The sequence below is a fragment of the Carcharhinus amblyrhynchos genome, chromosome 11 (assembly GCF_965287045.1).
Source record: "Carcharhinus amblyrhynchos chromosome 11, sCarAmb.v2.hapA, whole genome shotgun sequence".
Taxonomy (NCBI): Eukaryota; Metazoa; Chordata; class Chondrichthyes; order Carcharhiniformes; family Carcharhinidae; genus Carcharhinus; species Carcharhinus amblyrhynchos.
In genome coordinates, this window is record NC_137334.1 from 88,918,949 (window position 1) to 88,937,312 (window position 18,364).

At 44.1% G+C, this 18,364-nt stretch overlaps 1 protein-coding gene and 1 non-coding gene across 4 annotated transcripts in view; one reads left to right on the top strand and one right to left on the bottom strand.

The window, feature by feature from the left end:
- stam2 (signal transducing adaptor molecule (SH3 domain and ITAM motif) 2) overlaps positions 1–18,364 on the top strand; it is a 50,509-nt gene that overhangs the window by 18,010 nt on the left and 14,135 nt on the right. For 2 of the 3 annotated variants that reach the window (XM_080199525.1, XM_080199524.1), the window contains 9 exons: positions 2,300–2,384; positions 3,599–3,674; positions 6,614–6,718; positions 8,273–8,419; positions 9,914–9,992; positions 12,535–12,727; positions 14,332–14,426; positions 16,904–16,980; positions 18,085–18,172. In XM_080199525.1, the coding sequence (XP_080055651.1) occupies positions 2,300–2,384; positions 3,599–3,674; positions 6,614–6,718; positions 8,273–8,419; positions 9,914–9,992; positions 12,535–12,727; positions 14,332–14,426; positions 16,904–16,980; positions 18,085–18,172 (945 nt within the window). The remainder of the gene's footprint in view (positions 1–2,299; positions 2,385–3,598; positions 3,675–6,613; positions 6,719–8,272; positions 8,420–9,913; positions 9,993–12,534; positions 12,728–14,331; positions 14,427–16,903; positions 16,981–18,084; positions 18,173–18,364) is intronic. The other variant, XM_080199526.1, reaches the window with a different exon arrangement.
- On the bottom strand, positions 10,201–10,357 carry LOC145350401 (U1 spliceosomal RNA). The gene has a single exon (XR_013888188.1). It is a non-coding gene; the product is annotated as a U1 spliceosomal RNA (small nuclear RNA).

Consider the following 18,364-nt stretch of genomic DNA (forward strand, 5'->3'; position numbering starts at 1 on the left):
CTCATAGCAGTGTTAGAAATGTGCGTGCTAATGTGCTTTGTCCATTAGAGCATGAGTGAATGAAGCAGTGCAGTGGAGGAGAATGTATAGTTCTCTATATATGGAGTCCTCTGTCATATCAATTTGTGAGGGTCCCCAAGTGAAGGCAGAAAGTTAGTCTTTGAGCTGGGCTGAACTCTGTCCACGCTGTCTACATGGAGCAGAAGGTCACACACTAATTAGCACTGCAGCCTTTCAGTACCAGCGACCCAGGTTCAATTCCCTGCTTGGGTCACTGTCTGTGTGAAGTTTGCATTTTCTCCCCTCATCTGTGTGGGTTTCCTCCCACAGTCCAAAGATGTGCTGGCTAAGTGGATTGGCCGTGCTAAATTTTCCCTCAGTGTACCCAAGCAGGTGCCATAGTGTAGCGACTAGGGGATTTTCATAGTGTAAATGCAGTGTAAATGGAAGCCTACTTGTGACTAATAAATAAACTTCTAACTTGTTGCACCTCCCAGCCTGGGAAATAGCTCAGCTGATCATCCCAGCTGTGTATTGCACTGGGGGACCAGGGTAGGTGGAACAAAAATATTTTAGCTGCTCTTTTCCCTAGGGTTTCTGTCTCTCCCACTCTGGCACACAGCCTGTATGAAACGAGGGATTGGATTTATCAAAATACTCTGTGGTTATGTGAGGACTTTTTTGAATCAATGCTCATATTCTATGTTGCTGCTTCACTGTAGCACGCAGACCAAGGTGAAGATTTTACATCACATTTCATTTGAGGAAAATAGAAGCCTGAATATTAATCTAAAGAGCTTTTAACTGTTTAGCCCTCACTGAAGCAAAGTCTTGTTTGGGATGACATGGGGGTGGGGCTTGCTGCATTTTTTTTCTGTTTGTTTGGTACCCCCCTTGCTTCTTCCTGGGAACCATTGATTTAAAACTTCTGGTGTTCTTGTTTGCAAATCTCCATATCCTATTCTTCCCTACAGCTGTTCTCAACATAATGGTTCCAGGAACAGAGCTCCAGTAAACTGGAGAAGGTGGGATTGCGCTCCAAGCAGAGAGCACCGACAGGATATTTGATAGTGCTGTTCAAAATGTACGAAGAGTTTAGATAAACTCGATATAAAAATAAACTGTTTCCAGTAATTGCAGGATCTTTAACCAGGGAGCACAGATTGAGGGTGATTGGCCAAAGAACCAGCAGTGACTTGAGTTTTTTGTGCAATCAGTGGTTAGGATTTGGAATAGACTCCTGTCCCAATAGGTAGTGGGAACAGATTCAGTCAGTAGTCTCAGAAGGAAATTGGAACACTTGATGGAGGAAAGAGCAGCACTAACTGGATTGTTCTTTGACAGGTCCAGTACAGACTTGATGGGCCAAATAGCAATCCCCTGTGCTGCATTACTCTAATAATGTCCACACTCTCCAGCTCTAGCCTGCTGTGCTTTCACTCCACTCTTAGTATGTACCAGATTTCACCTCATCCTTGCTGCATTTCTTACTCATACTCTGGCGCATTCTCCCAATTTCTATTCAATGCCTGATGTAAAGTTTGCTGTCGTTTGCTTTGCTCCTGTGTTGTGCCGCACACGGACAGCTTCTTGTTGTTGACTCCCATTTGCAACTCAGTTTACAAATTGGACAGCTGGGAATATTGTCATGGGAGCTTGTTGTCTTTCTACAAGGTGTTGCACACGTGTTTTAATGCATGGTTCTTTCCCAGTCGCTAATCCAGCCAGTTCAAATGCCTTTCCTGCTCCCAAATAAATGACTTTGTGACTTCTGGCCAATGCCAAGTTACCTTGCCCACAGACTGATAGAGTGGAGCTTGGGATTTTTGCTGCTGATTGTTATTGAATGTCCTGGACACGAGGCAGGACTTATGTTCAGACGTTATGCCTTCATGGTGTGAAAGCCCACTTGCCCAAAGTGCTGTAGCAGCCATGGAATTGCAACACATGAATGAGTGCCATCAGGAGAGGGGTTGTATTCTTGGAGGGTAAAAGCTAACAGCACAGCCTTGTTCTAACAGTGACTTCACTGACTCAACCAGTGACTGTGGGTATGGTCCATGTGAGAAATGTCCTACACTGCCGTGGAGAATATCTGGGCGACGTAGACAGACTGTTGGGACAATAATAGATTAAAGTCTGCTCCATTTGTCCCATGTTGTTGAGCTTGACCAGGGATATTGGACTAAACCCTGATGCAAAAAGCTTTTCATTCACCACCATATTTTATCCCCATCTCACCAAAAAAGTGTTTCACTATGAAATGCTGAGCTGTTACTAATATATCTCTTTTTTGCAGAAAAAGCCACGAATGAACACAACACCAGTGAAGACTGGACTCTCATTATGGACATCTGTGATCGTGTTGGGACTACAACAAATGGGTATGGATAGAAATTATATATTTCCTCATTTCCCTTTCCCCTTCCACTGTCCTCACCCACCCTTTTAAATAATGTTTTTGGAAGGATGTTTCCTTTAGCAGTTGGCTCAACGGCTGAGTGATTTAGCGAGTGAGTAATTTTGCCTTACAGATGAGGGGTGGAGCTGGGTTTGATCGCTGGCCTGTACCGAGCTGCTTGCTTAAAGCCAGCAGCGCGACAGAGTTGCTGCAGTTAGCTTTGATGCCCTGATTTTGAGGAGGAGGGGAATTGATCATTGTTCACCGGATCATTATCCAGTGAGCCTTCCTGCAATTGCCTACGTTGGTAAATCTCTTGTGCACGTAATGCCCACTTGGGTGAGGCATTAGAGGATTACCAGCCATTTAGTACATGCCATTTAATCTAAATAATGTGAAAATTTTCTTCTACGTGGAATTGTGGAGAGCCTGAATCTAGAGCGTCACAGTTTAATCACTCAACGTGAAGACTACGTAGCTACTGTTAATCATTGCAGTGATTTTGCAGGGTACTGTCAGTGCTGGCAACTGTCCTAGTGCTATAACACTTGTTTGCCTTTCACCCAATTTATCCAAAAATGACTTATTCAGCAACATTAGAAACTCAATGGCAATATGGAATATAAACAACCTTCTAGAAATACAATGTCTGAAAATGGCAAAGGCTAATCTCATGTTTTAACTAAAACCTCCATTAGAAGTTACACACCTTTCATCTTTCCCTGTTATTAGTATCTATAGCTGTCACATACCATTGTTGATGGTGAGCCAGAGAATGCACTGTTTAATAAGGGCAGGAGACATGTAACACAATTCTACTGAAGTGTACTCGCATGCAACTAGATTGAGGCTGTGCGCCCATTAAAGACAGCAATGGAAAATTGCTTTGAATTCCTGTCGTTGAGCCTGTCGTTCACTTTGGGTCAGACTAGCATCCTTAAGAAAATGTTTATCATAATTTAGGCAGATGGAGTTTAAAAGTCGTTCTGTTTAATTGTTATTTGGCCTGAGAATGTTGGATTGGAATTTGCCTGTTGGCAGTCCAGAAGCTCCAAGCATCTTGTGACTATTCTGTACCCGCAACAAAGTGAAACAGCTGGAATGTCGATTGTAACTTTTGTTATATTTAATACATCATTTGTGTTCCAGAATCTTTATTTTAATGCAAGTAATTTTTTTCCGTTACTCCAACTTCAGGCCAAAAGATTGTTTGAAGGCCATTATGAAGAGAGTAAATCACAAAAATCCTCACGTGGCAATGAAGGCATTAACGGTAAGTACAACAAATTCAGCAGCAGCCCATTCATGTCTTCCCTCAAATAGAGTTTTTAAGATTAAACATTTTTCATAGAACCCTACAGTGCAGAAGGAGGCCATTTGGCCCATCGAGTCTGCACTGACTACAACCCCACCCAGGCCCTATCCCCATAACACCATGCATTTATCCTAACTAATCCCCCTGACACTAAGGAACAATTTAGCATGGCCAATCCATCTAACCCCCACACCTTTGGACTGTGGGAGGAAAGTGGAGCACCTGGACGAAACCCACGCAGACATGGGGAGAATGTGCAGACTCTACATAGACAGTGACCCAAGCTGGGAATCGAACCTGGGTCTCTGACGCCATGAGGCAGCAGTGCTAACCACTGTGCCACCGTGCTGCCCCAAGTTTCCCTTGATTCATCTCAGTGTGTGACTGAGTGTGGAAATTTGATTCGTCTTGTGACCCTATTACCCTAGGTTGTCGTCTTTTGAGATGAGGCCGATAGTGGGGGATTATAATTAACTTCTGCACATGCCTAGCTTTGGAGGATGAGCATGCCAACAAGATTTCCTCCGGGATCTGGCATGTGAGGACGTTTAGCACCGGTGGGAATTGCTGAGCTTGCAAATGGTGCAGTGCTTCTTCAGTTGTTGAAGACGTGCCTGAGTTAATGAACGTCCTCAGCTCCGTTTGAGCTGGTCTTCTCTGTAGTTGGAGGTAACTTCTGTTTCTGGTTTGACACCAGCACGATCAGAAATATCTCCTCCCCACCAAAAAAAATTAACACTTCTTTTAAAAGAAAAGAATTGAAAAAGGTGTAAATCAGTCGATTTCAACCAAGTAATTGTGATTCCGAGCGTGTGAACACTCGGGTTGTGAAGGAGCAATCCATCATTGGTATTTGAAGTGTCGTTTTCCAGCACACCACCTGGCTCGTCAAGTATTTCCTATCAGGCAGTAGTAGCGCATGAGGATTTCTGGTGCAACGTGACGGCAGTTTAACTCCATGCCGTGTTGTGGCTGCATTTCTTATTCAGGGGTCCAATTATTCAACGATTATTGATTTTTGTTTGTGTTTCTAATGCTCTTGTTGCTCATAGCTGGCTTGAGGGGTCGGTTCTTGTTTCTATGGCTTTAAACTCTCGTAGCTCCCATAGGTGGCATGGTGGCAAGCATTGCTGCCTTACAGTACCAAGGACCTGGCTCGATTCCTGGCTTGGGTCACTGTCTGTGCAGAGTCTGCATGTTCCCCACGTGTCTGCATGGATTTTCTCCGGGTGCTCTGATGTGCTGGTTAGTTGGATTGCCCTTGCTAAATTCTCCCTGTACCCAAACAGGTGCCAAAGTGTAGCGATTAGGGGATTTTCACAGTAGCTTCACTATTAAGTTAGGTTTGCTTATAAGAACATAAGAAATAGCCATCTAGCCCTTCAAGCCTGCCCCGCCATTCAATAAGATCATGGCTGATCTGTCGTGGCTCAGTTCCACATTCCCGCCCTCTCCCCATAACCCTTAATCCCCTCTCTCATCAAAAACCCATCAACCCGCGTCTTAAAAATATTTAGCGAGGCAGCCTCCACCACCTCAACGGGCAGAGAATTCCAGAGATTCACCACCCTTTGAGTGAAGAAGTTCCTCCTCAACTCCGTTCCAAACCGCCCCCCCTTTATCTTGAGGCTGTGCCCCCTAGTCCTACTGTCCTTTCTGAGTGGGAAGAGTCTCTCCACCTCTATCCTATCCATCCCATTCATCATCTTATATGTCTCAATGAGATCTCCCCTCATTCTTCTAAACTCTAACGAGTACAAGCCTAGTTTATTCAGCCTCTGCTCATAGCTCAACCCCTTCAACTCTGGCATCAGCCTAGTAAACCTCCTCTGCACTCCCTCCAAGGCCAAAATATCCTTGCGTAAGTACGGCGCCCAAAACTGCACACAGTACTCCAGCTGCGGCCTCACCAATGCCCTATACAGCCGCAGCAAGACCTCCCTACTTTTATATTCAATCCCCCTTGCTATGAAGGCCAGCATCCCATTTGCCTTCCTGACCACCTGCAGGCTGGGTTTTTGCGACTCATGCACAAGGACCCCGAGGTCCCTCTGCACCGTCGCCTGCTGCAGTTTTTCGCCACGTGAGTAATAGTCCTTCCTACCATTATTCCTACCAAAGTGGACCACCTCGCACTTGCTAACATTAAATTCCATTTGCCAGTTTCTGGCCCATTCGCCCAGCCTATCTAGATCCTTCTGTAGACTCTCCACACCCTCCGCGCAATTTGCCGTTCCACCAATCTTGGTGTCATCAGCAAATTTCGACACCATACACTCGGTTCCCTCCTCCAGATCATCTATATAAATGGTAAATAGCTGAGGCCCCAGCACCGACCCCTGGGGCACTCCACTGGTCACCAACCGCCAATCCGAATAGCACCCATTGACCCCCACTCTCTGCCTCCTATTTGACAACCAATCCTCTATCCACGCTAACACCCTACCCCCAACTCCATGTCCCCTGACATTCTGCAATAACCTCTTGTGAGGTACCTTGTCAAACGCCTTCTGAAAATCAAGAAAGACCACATCCACCGGCTCTCCTCTATCCACCGCCCTAGACACATCCTCATAGAACTCCAGTAAATTTGTCAGACACGACTTCCCCTTAACGAAACCATGCTGCGTCTGCTGTATCATTAGTCACAAGTAAGGCTTACATTAACACTGCAAAGAAGTTTATTGTAAAATTCACCTAGTTGCCACAGTTCGGTGCCTGTTCGAGTCTGTTACATTAAATCCACCTAGTTGCCACACTTCGGTGCCTGTTACATTAACACCTAACCAGTGTTAATGTAAGCCTACTTGTGACACAAATAAATTCTTTTCAAAGTGCTGTTAATCTCTTGTTGGGCTGCGTAAAAGTAACACACTCTTTACTGTCTCATTTTACAGTTACTAGGTGCCTGTGTCTCAAACTGTGGGAAAATTTTCCATCTAGAAATATGTTCTCGTGACTTCACGAATGAAGTTGGAAATTTATTAAGTGTATATAATAAGGTATAGTAAATCTGACTTTCCTGTAATCTCTGAATAATTGACCCAGACAAGCTTGTAATGCGAGTGTTGCTGTTATTTTTTCCGTTCCATGCTTGATGAGTCGAGATGTCATCCTCAGTTAAGCACAAGGAATCTGAAGGTGTGATGTTTATAATAGCCTGGATCTTCCTGAAAACTCAGGCTATATAAATGGTGTCTACATTGCACAGCTGTCATTCAAGGGAATTAGTTAGCGATACTAGATTTTAAACAGGATGAAATTTCCTGGGCCACTTGCACCATCTGCCCAAGCTCCTCGCCCTAACAATTAAATGTTTATTAGAATAACTCCCTCGAACAGTGACAGTTGAGATTTTACTTAACCTTTGCTAGTTTACTAGCCATTTTCAACTTACTGCTAAAGAAAGAACATAAGAACATAGGAGCAGGAGTAGGCCATCCAGCCCTTCGAGCCTGCCCCGCCATTCAATAAGATCCTGGCTGATCTGTCGCTGCTCAGTTCCACTTTCCCGCCCTCTCCCCATAACCCTTAATCCCCTCTCCTATCAAAAACCCATCAAGAAAGATGCACACAAACTCTTGGAGTGTCCGAATTACAGTAATCTGATACTTTTGGTGAACTTTAAGAACTGGTAATAATGAACCGAGTTCTGGGCCTTCACTGCTTTCTGTCGTAGCCATGCTCACTGTGATAACTAACCAAGCACTGGAGTTTCTAGGGGGAGGAGTCGGCATAGTGGTATAGTCACTGGACTTGTAATTTAGAGATCAGAGTATTGCTCTGGGGACCCAGGTTCGAATCCCACCACAGCAGATGGTGAAATTTAAATTCAGTAAAAATCTGAAACTAACAGTCCAATGATGACCATAAAAAGCCACCTGATTCCCTGAGGAAAGGAAATCTGCCATCGTAACCTGGTCTGGCCTACAAGTGACTCCAGACCCACAGCCATGCAATTGACTCAGAAAATGGCCTAGCAAACCATTCAGTTCAGGATTAATAAGGTTCTTGTAAAATGTATAAATAGGAGTCTCTCAGCAGTTAATTTGCATAACCCATTTTCAATACATTCTATACAATTCTAAGTAGAAATTATGGAAGAAGTTATTGCTGGTGAGGTCGCCATATGGGGCTAAATTTACAACATGTGCCATTGATCTCTGCTGCAGCGAGGGCTAGGTACTTTGTTTGGGTTGTTTTAAATTTTTTATTTGCCCTTTACTTTCTCCAGTAAAGAATCTGACTCTTCCAAATGGCCGATCATAATGAGAAGAGTTCAAACTGCAAGATGTGTTGCAGGAAATTCTGATTTTGTTTTTACCTGCTATCTACACATCCACCTCGGAGGGCACTGGAGAATGGGCTGGACTGTAAACTTGGCACTACACCTGACCTCGATTCCTGGTAGCTGCTATAGACCAGTGTTTGAGCATGTGACCTCCTCCACCAAGCTAAATACATGCCCATTATCAATAACGAGTTTACTCTTTTTTAAATAAAGCTATATATTAACTACTCAGTATGATGAGCTGAATCTTGCTATTTGTATCCAGGCTCATCCGAAGGTTTGTGAGAAGCTGAAGGCATTAATGGTTGAGTGGGCGGAGGAGTTTCAGAAGGATCCCCAGCTCAGTCTTGTTGCTGCTACCATCAAAGCACTTAAAGAAGATGGTGTCACCTTTCCTTCAACTAGCTCTCAGGTACCTTTCTTTATAAATGTTCGTTTGCAGGATATTGATGTGGCTAGAAAGGCCTGCATTTACTGCTCATTCTGGCCCCTTTTCTTGACCTGTTGGAGACTATGTAATGAAGATGTTTTCTCAGTGCTGTTGGGGAGGGAGATCCAGAATTTTAACCCAGTAACAATGTGAGAGAACAAAGATGTGTGCCAAAATTAGGATGGTGTGTAACTTGGAGAAGAACTTTAATGCAGCAGCTTGCTTTGTCATTCTGAGGGGTGGTGTTGTATGTTGGGGAGGTACTACAAGGCAGCAGCTTTGAATAGAGAAAAATATGTTGAGATTGTCCCAGTATTAGATAGGGAGGAACCTGTGTGCTTACTGCTGTCTCTCACCCAATATCTCTCCTTGGTGCTGTTTAACAGTAACAGTAACAATATGCATTATTACAGCTTTCAGGTGTTCCTGGATGCTCCAAGAGAAAATTATCAAAGATTGACAAGAGGCCTTCAGGAGATATTAGGACATTATATTTTGAGAGAGGAGCATCTTAATAGAGGAAAGGTGGAGAGATTTGGGTGGGAATTCCAGATCTTGGGGCTTAGGCAGATGCTTGATTGATTTTGCTTATGGGATGTGAGTGCTGGATAGGCCAGCATTTATTGCCCAGCCCTAGTGGGTTTCGTCTGGGTGCTCTGTCTTCCTCCCACAGTCCAAAGGTGTGTGGGTTAGGTGGATTGGCTGTGCTAAATTACCCCTTAGCGTCATGGAGCCTAGCTAGAATAAATGCACAGGGTTAGGGCTTGGGTGGGATTGTGATCAGTGTAGACCCGATGGGCCAAATGGCTGCCTGCGCTGCAGACTTCTATGAATCGCCCTTAGCAGATGGTGGTTAGCTGTCTTGTTGAATTGCTGCAGTCTACCACCACAGTGCTGTTAGGGAGGCAATTCCAGGATTTTGATCCAGTGACAGTAAAGGAACAATGATGTAATTCCAATTCCTGGAGGCAAACTTGCAGGTGGTGGTGCTCCATGCATCTGTGTCATGCAGTAGATTTGACAGCTGCTTTTGAAGGAGTCTTGGCAGTGCATCTTGTAGATGGTACACACTGCTGCCACTATGTATCGGTGGCAGCGGGAGTGAAATGTTTAAGGTAATGAATATCAAATGGAACATTTCATCCTGGCTGGTGTCAGGCTGTTGTTGGTGTGACCAATTATGAAATTTAGGGACTGGAGGGGTGCACAGAGTAAGATGTGAAAAGCAAAAGAAAAATATTGAAAGGGACAGTCAAACGATGCAGAAATGGAAAACTCTGATTATCTACTTGGTGCTGTCACACACTTCTTTGCAATGGAACAGAAGCCATCCTTTCACTTGTACAGTTAAAAGCAGCTCTGACCATTTTATACTGCAGAGGTAGAAAGGATCTTTAAAACCGAAATTTGCCACGTTGGGTTTGGAACAGGAAAATGTACTTTGCAGAACACACACACGTTCTTTCTCTTTAACAGAGCCAGAGCACTTCGAATCCATCTAAAAATGGCACGACAGCAATTAGTAGAAATACTGAAGATGTAGACCTAGCTAAAGGTAAGCAACAAGGTCACAAAGCAAATATTTTGCTGCTTAAAATTTGTGTGGGGATTGTACTTTTGTTAGTTTATTAGAGTTTTGAACCTGAGTTCAGATAAAGCCAAGACTGATGGCATAGTTGCCAGCAGCGTGGGAAGAGAAAGGAACCTTGATCGTTGAAAACTTACTGTTGTAGTGCTTTCTGTCTATTTTTTTATTAGAAATTTAGGGGAGAGCATGAATGCAGTCCCCCACTACCACACGTTTTGCAGTCGCGTATCCCGCATTTGCAGACGTCGCAGGCATCAGCACACGCGAAGTGCAATGGGCTAGCCTCGTTCTGGGTGAACCACCTGCTTGATTGTGGTTTCACCCCTATCTACCCCATTCAGAAACCTAAAAACCTCGATCAAATCACCCCATAACCTTCTATATACCAGCTTTACATAATCCCTCATCATAATGTGACCTTGGAGACCTGGTAACATTCCAGTGAATCTGCACTCCTTCCAAGGTCAATAAATACTTCTTTAAATGTTGTGTTGTACACAGCTCCAGATGTAATCTAACCAGAGCTAAGTTTAGCCAGAATGAAACACGCCCCCCCCCCACCCCCCGTCCTTTCTATATTCTAACCCTCCAGATTGAAAAAGACTAAAGTTCCATTAGACTTTTGGATTTCTTTTTCTACCTGACCCATTGCATTCTAGTGATCTGGGCACATAACCCCCTAAATCTTATTGACATAGGGCATGCTTCAACCAGGCAGAAACGCATAAAGTACCTGGTTGAGAGCTCTACGTGTGTTGCTGGCTGGTGACGGAGTGATTTGTAGCAAAGAATAGTGTTCAGGTCCAGCAGTCTTACTCTGTTTTCAAGGATTGTTATTGAAAGCTGAAGCACAACAAAGGCAAAATTCTCAAAAGTGGCCTACGAAACAGAAGAGCTGCAGGGCATCATAAAACATGCTTTCCAATTCAGCAAAGTCTTCAGGAAAAGGTTTCAAAGGCTAATTGGACCAAAGTGCAAGGATTTGAATCATGCCCTGTATGTTGCCATAATAAATCTTCTCATTTATAATGTAAACTCTGGGTAGACTTTACAAGCCACTGTTGAGGGCGACAGCGTCTCACTGGTGGGAGGATGTAATTGCCCTGTGTCACCAAAATTCTACTCAGCTCCAACATGACTTTCTTTCAGGTAATTCCCTATTCGAAATGTGACAGTAGGCATTTGTTATTATGGGGGAAGTGTGTGGAGTACATCCCTTCCCACCATGAATTTGAAGTGCGTGCAAGATGTAAGATTTAGAATCATACAGTGCAGAAGAGGCCCTTCAGTCCATCTAGTCTGCACTGACATGCAAGAAACACCTGACCTCCCACCTAATCCCATTTACCAGCACTTGGCCCATAGCCTTGAATGTTATGACTTTCCAAGTTCTAATCTGGGTACTTTTTAAAGGATGTGAGGCGACCCACCTCTACCACCCTACCAGGCAGTTCATTCCAGACAACACCACCCTCTGGGTAAATTTTTTTTCCTGCCCCTCACCTTAAACCTATGTCCCCTCATGACTTACCCTTCAGCTAAGGAGAGCAGCTGCTCCTGATCCACTCTGTCCATGTCCCTCATAATCTTGTACCTCGTTCAGATCCCCGCTCAATCTTCTCCGCTCCAACATAAACAATCTCTCGTCATAACTTAAATATTCCATCCCCAGCAGCATCCTGGTGAATCTCCTCTGCACCTCCTCCAGTGCAATCTCAACTTTTCTGTAATGTGGCACGTAGTACTCTAGGTGTGGCCTCACCAAAATTCTACTCAGCTCCAACTTTACTTCCCTGCTTTGTAATCTATGCTTCAATTGACAAAGGCAAGTGTCACATACGCCCTTTTCACCACCCTGTGAACATGGTCTTCCGTCTTCAGAGATGTATGGTCCCTTTGTTCGACACCACCACCTAGTGTCATGCCGTTCGTTGAATACTTCTTTGTCAAATTACTCTTTCCAATGTGTATTACCTCCTATTTCTTAAATTCCATCTGCCACTTATCTGCCCATTTGACCATTCCATCTATATCTTCCTGTAGCCCAAGACACATAACCACCTGACCAATCTTTGTGGTTTGATGTAACGGAAAATCCCTTCAGTAAAAGGAAGCTAAAATGAATTGGGTTTAGATTCAAGAATCAACTTTTTTAAAGAAAATAGTGTAGGGAGGTGGAGGATCATGCATGTTACGTGTGCATGTTAGGGCAGCATGGTGGTACAGTGGTTAATGCCTCTGCCTCACAGCGCCACGGACCTGAGTTCGATTCCCGGCTTGGGACGCTGTGCTTCCCTGTGTTTGCATGGGTTCCCTCTGGGTGCTTCAATTTCCTCCCACAGTCTGAATCTTGTGCTGTTTAGGCGGATTGATCCGAACAGGTGCCAGAGTGTGGCGACTGGGGAAAGTTCACAGTAACTTCATTGCAGTGTTAATGTAAGCCTTACTTATGACTGAAAAATAAACTTTAACTTGAAAAATTTTAATATTTTTCTGTTTGCTCTTCCAGCTATTGAGCTTTCATTGCAGGAGCAGAAACAGCAGCAGACAGAAACCAAGTCTCTCTACCCGACAACAGAAAATGCTTCAAACAGCCACAGAACTGAAGTCCGCATGGTTCGCGCCCTGTACGACTTTGAGGCTGTTGAAGACAATGAGCTTACTTTTAAAGCTGGAGAGATTATCACCATTTTAGATGACAGGTATGGTTTGAAATGACTTAATTTGTCTAACTTGACGTTTGCCAAATGAAGGCTCGATATTTCCCCTTGGACTTGGGGCAGAGTTGCCACTGATAAATTGTGTGTTCAGGTCCTCTCTCGCAACTGGTTTCACGGCTGAAATGCCAACAAGTGGTAGTTTTGTAGAATTCTACAGCACGTAAGGAGGCTGTTTTGGCACGGCATGCCTGTGCCAATCTCTGAAAGAGCTATCCAATTAGGCCCAATCCCCGTTCTTTTAGCATAGCTCTGTAAATGTTTCCTTCTCGAGGAATCTTCACATCTCTGAGGCTCCGTACTGGATCAGCAGAGGAGGGAAGGTACTGTAAGCAATTGTCCACAAACTCATAAAGGCTGAGGTAGCACTGGCCACAGACTCAGTCCCCAAGGAATGGCAAACATTCCTTCTGGTTATGGACCAGATGTGGAGTCCACCATTGTAACTGTTTCTGTCTGTGTGTTGCTGCCAGTTGTCAGGACAGTAACACCAGGAGAAAAAAGGAATGAAAAATTGGTATTTATATAGTGCTTTTCTCAACTGCATGACATCCCAAAGCACTTTACAACCAATTAAGTAGTTTTGAAGTTGTCACTGATATATTGCGGCATGGTAGCACAGTGGTTAGCACTGCTGCTTCACAGCGCCAGGGACCTGGGTTTGATTCCCAGCTTGGGTCACTTTCTGTGTGGAGTTTGTACGTTCTTCCCGTGTCTGTGGGTTTCTTCCGGGTGCTCCGGTTTCTTCCCACAGTCCAAAGATATGCAGGTTAGGCGGATTGGCCATGCTAAATTGACCCTAGTGTCAGGGAGGTTAGCAGGGTAAATTTATGGGGATAGGGCCTGGGTGGGATTGTGGTCAGTGCAGACTTGATGGGCAGAATGGCCTCCTTTTGTACTATAGGGATTCTGTGTTTAACAGAACAATGTCCATTTATTGAATCGGGCAACAGATGACATTCTGTAATTTACAACTGTTTTGTTGTAATACCAATAGTTCAGCACAACTACCAGTTTCCACTCTTCCCTCTGGATCGTTTCCTTGTCCAGCAGGAACTCTCCTCCTGGAGTACTGGAGCTCCACTACTGGCTTCAGTGAGCATCACCTGCTCTCAAATCATTCAAGCTAGTCCCGGTTTACTCTTAAAGGGACCTGCATTCTATCGTTGTCACTGCAGTCTCTCTGTCTGTCAAAGTTTCATTCACATTCCCAGATGAAAACGAGCAGTCACCCAACTGCAGTCTAGTCGATTGACCGCGCTGAACAGGAATGATTAAAATCCGGGTACTGCACTGTAAACAGCTCTTATTTGAATCCATAGAATGTAGGTTTAAAGCTACTCATTGGAGAGGCAGGGTACCAGATAACCAGGGTTTTGTTTTGAAAAAAGGATGTGCTCTGAGAAGACATTTCAAAAACCAGAGAGAGAACAAAGAAAATATTCTAGTTCAGGAACAACACCTCAAGCAGCTGTTTCAAAACTGAGACTTGAGTTATGATTTCAGTAAAATGTGAGTATAGCATTGTAGTGTAAACTGCCTGATATCCAGACATGAGGTTGCAGCCTATGTTTTGCTGTCTTGCTTAGTGATCCGAACTGGTGGAGAGGAGAGACAAAACGAGGAGTTGGGCTTTTTCCTTCGAATTTTGTATCGACCAGTCTGAATGCAGAGCCTGAGCCAGGTAAGTGCATTTTTTTTTTGTACCTTCGCATTCTTTCCTTTGGAGAACCGTGACCAGTGGTATTATCACTTGAGTATTAATCCAGAAACTCAGCTGATGTCCTGGGGACCCGGGTTCAAATTGCACCATGGCAGGTGGTGGAATTTGAATTCAGTTGAAAAGAAAATTTGGATTAAGAATATACTGATGACTAGGAAACCATTGTGGATTGTTGGGAAAACCCATCTGGTTCACTAATGTCCTTTAGAGAAGGAAATTTGCCGTCCTTACCCGGTCTAGCCTACATGTGACCAGAGCCACAGCAATGTGGTAGTCTCTTAACTGACCCCCTGTGGTCAGGGAAACACAGTGAAATCTTTCGATTTAAAATTTACTTTTATTGGGGCATGTGTGTGTGGCGGGTACTCTGATTTCGGTGATCTCCTTTTGCCAAAGGGACTGAAAGGGCCTGTGAAGACTAAAGAGGAATCATAAACATGCCCCCACAAGCCTGTTGTGCCATTCAATAAGATAACTTCTACATCAGTTCACTTTCCTGCCCCATCCCCTGATTCTGTAGTGCTTAGAAATCTGAGTTGTAAACGTACTCCGATTGAGTTCCAGATGTTCACAACCATTGGAGCGATGGAGAGAAATATCACAGCTTTTTTTTTGCTATCAGTCAAGGGCCAAGTGGCAGCAACCTGATTTTTTTTTTATTATTTCCCTGCCATCATCTGTAGCTATCTCAGGAAATGCAGTACAAAAGGAAAATGCTGGGAATCTGAGAGAAGAAACAGGAAAGGCTGGAAATACTCAGCAAATCAAGAGGCATCCATGGGGAGAGAAACTGAACTAACATTTAGGTCAAGGGCCTTTCGTCCAAACTGATTCTGAGCAGACCCTGAGAAGGTTACAACAGGAAACATTAATTTGGTTTTGCTCCCCACATATGCTGCCTGGCCAGCATTTTGCAATCATGCTTGTGAAGTGTAGTATTAGCCAGAGTCACAGAACAGTGACTCATATCCAAGCTTCTAAAGTCAGTATGACATTGGGAAATGTTGTTTTGGGTTTTAATGATTTAAAAATTGGTGGTATCTTTTGCTTGTGTGTGTTTATCTACACCACTCAAATTGAATAGCAGAAAATGCCACTGTGTGAATGTGTGTTTTTAAAATCTGTTTTTGGAATGTTTGATAGAACATTGGACAGAATTCCAAACCAGCTGAACTGTTCAAGCTTTGCTTCTAGCTTATGGTGCCGACAAATGTCCATGATTGGATTACTGCCTTGTAACTTTTATCCTTCTCTCTGATGCTTTACTAAGTGTCATAGCTACTAAATGGTAGAAGTTTAGAATAGGCATTGTAGAATCCCTGCAGTACAGAAAGAGGCCATTCAGCCCAACAAGTCTGTACTGACCACAATCCCACCCAGGCCCTATTCCCGTAACCCCACACGTTTAACCTGCTAATTCCCCTGACACTAGGCTCAATTTAGCATGGCCAATCAACTTAACCTGCACATTTTTGGACTGTGGGAGGAAACCAGAGCACCCAGAGGAAACCCACGCAGGCACGGGGAGAACATGCAAACTCCACACAGACAGTCGCCCGAGGCCGGAACTGAACCTGGGACCCAGCCATGTGAGGCAGCAGTGCTAACCACTGTGCCACCATGCTGCCCAAGTTTGAGTGAACTATATTGGCAACAGAGTAAACTTCAGTACTGACAGTGACAGTACGCACATTGGAACTGGATGAAGATAACAGTTCAGACTATCATGTTCAGGTCGGTTCAGAACATTAATCTAACTCTCCTGATGTTGGAGTTTCTAGCTATTCCTTGACTGTAGAGCGGCCAAATTACAAACATCTTTCCTGACAACATGATGTACTTGTTTGGTGTCCTGTGCTGGAGTTTGTCTTTGGGTGTTTGCTGCTGGTCCTTTAGGGTTATTGTCACTTGAACTGCAATAGGGAAAGAATGGAGTTTCAACACCTGTTTTCAAGACCTGGGAGTTCAAGATTTTGTTTGAAAATTCTTCTGTCCTTTCAGGGATAGATTTGGTACCTTTGGTGAACCTGCAAGGGTAGTGAGATATTGTCACTGTTGTGGATGGGAAGGATCTTAGAATAGCACAGCACAAGGCAGGAGAAAGTCGTGTAGCTCGTAGAATCTGTCCCTACTCTGACTCCCTGACTCTTTACCCATCAGTGCCAGATTGACAAGGGCCAAACTTTGTCGGTGTTTGTTCTTTGCTCTGCGTCTGTGTTTCTCACTGACGTACCTTCTCAAGGACAGAACTGCATGCTGCTTTTAGACACTTACCCAGTTATTGTAGCTCATTACACCAACTGTGATTCATATTGATTTATGTATGGAATTGGGAGTTTGTGATGTAAGTGACATTGTTATCTGGCAGTGTGATAGAGTGTGGACGCAGGCTTAAAAGAATAATGCAGAATTACTTATGGAGATCCATTTGTTTACAGAGAAGATTTTTGTGGCAGAGGAGACAACTGAACAAGAGGTTCAGCCTTCGGAGCCTGAGCCCGTTTATATTGACGAGGTAAGTGGATTTTTTTCAGGTTTCAAAGCTTTTATCTTTCTGTCTCTTTGTCATTTTCTTCATTGGAAGTGCAGACTCCTCCAGAACGCTAGCAGATCTCCAGTATTCCACCCAACTGGGCCACTCTCCCTGGGTGAGCATTGGTGTAATCAGCAGGATGCTCTGTATTCCACTAACTGTGGCTTCTTTCTCTTGTACATTCCCTAATTTCCGTTTCTCTGGTGTTGGCAGGTGTACCTTCAAGTGCCTAGGCCCCAAACGCTGGCATTCCCTCTCTGCCTCCCTCTTTGAGGCTCCTTCAAGTGTACATCTTTGATCAAATCTTTGGTCACTTGTCCTCATATGGCTCATACGCTACATAATGTGGTTGACTCTCGACTGCCCTCTGAAATGGGCTAGCAAACTACTCATTTCAAGACAACTAGGGATGGGCAATAAATGCTGGCCAGCCAGCGATGCCCATGTCCCATGAATGAAATTAAAAAAATGAAAGTTTCCTTTCAATCAGTTTAGTTTTTAATTTAGTTGTTTATTAATGTCACAAGTAGGCTTACATTAACACTGCAATGAAGTTACTGTGAAAATCCCCTAGTTGCCACACTCTGGCACCTGTAGGGCTACATTGACAGAGAATTTAGCTTGGCCAATGCACCTAACTAGCATGTCTTTCAGACTGTGGGAGGAAACTGGAGCACCCGGGGGAAACTCATGCAAACACAGGGAGAACGTGCAAACTCCACAGCCAGTGACCCAAGCTGGGAATAGAACCCGGGTTCCTGGTGTTGTGAGACAGCAGTGAACCATTGTGCCACCCGCAGGAAGCAGTGATTTGTGATGCCAAGCCAGATTCTTAACAGCCGAGAAGTTATTCAGGAGAGTATTTATTAGAATGAAACGAGATATTTTGGAAGAAAGAACACATTTGTAATAGTTAATCAGCACTGCAGCCGCCTCTGCACCCTGGAATACATTTGCAGTATTTGGATAGAGACTTGATAGGCTATCACAGCCCAAGAAGGTTCAGTGTCAGCTCATGTTCAGATTGTCTGCTATCATTGTTTTGAAATATTGTAATTTTTTAAAAAAAATTTTATATTTTCATAGGAAAAGATGGACCAGGTATTGCAGTTGCTTCAAAATGCAATTCCCACCGATCAACAGCCTGACTCGGCCGAACTGTTACATCTAGAAGGTAACCAGCCCCAGTGTTTTACTTTAAATGGCACAGAAGGCCATTCAGCCTATTGTGTCTGCAGCAGCTCACCAACTGAGCAACTCACTTAGTGCCATTCTCCTGCCTTCTCCCCACAACCCTGCATATTCCTTCCATTTTAGATAACAGTCTAATTCCATTTTGAATGCTTTGATTGTACCTGCCTCCACA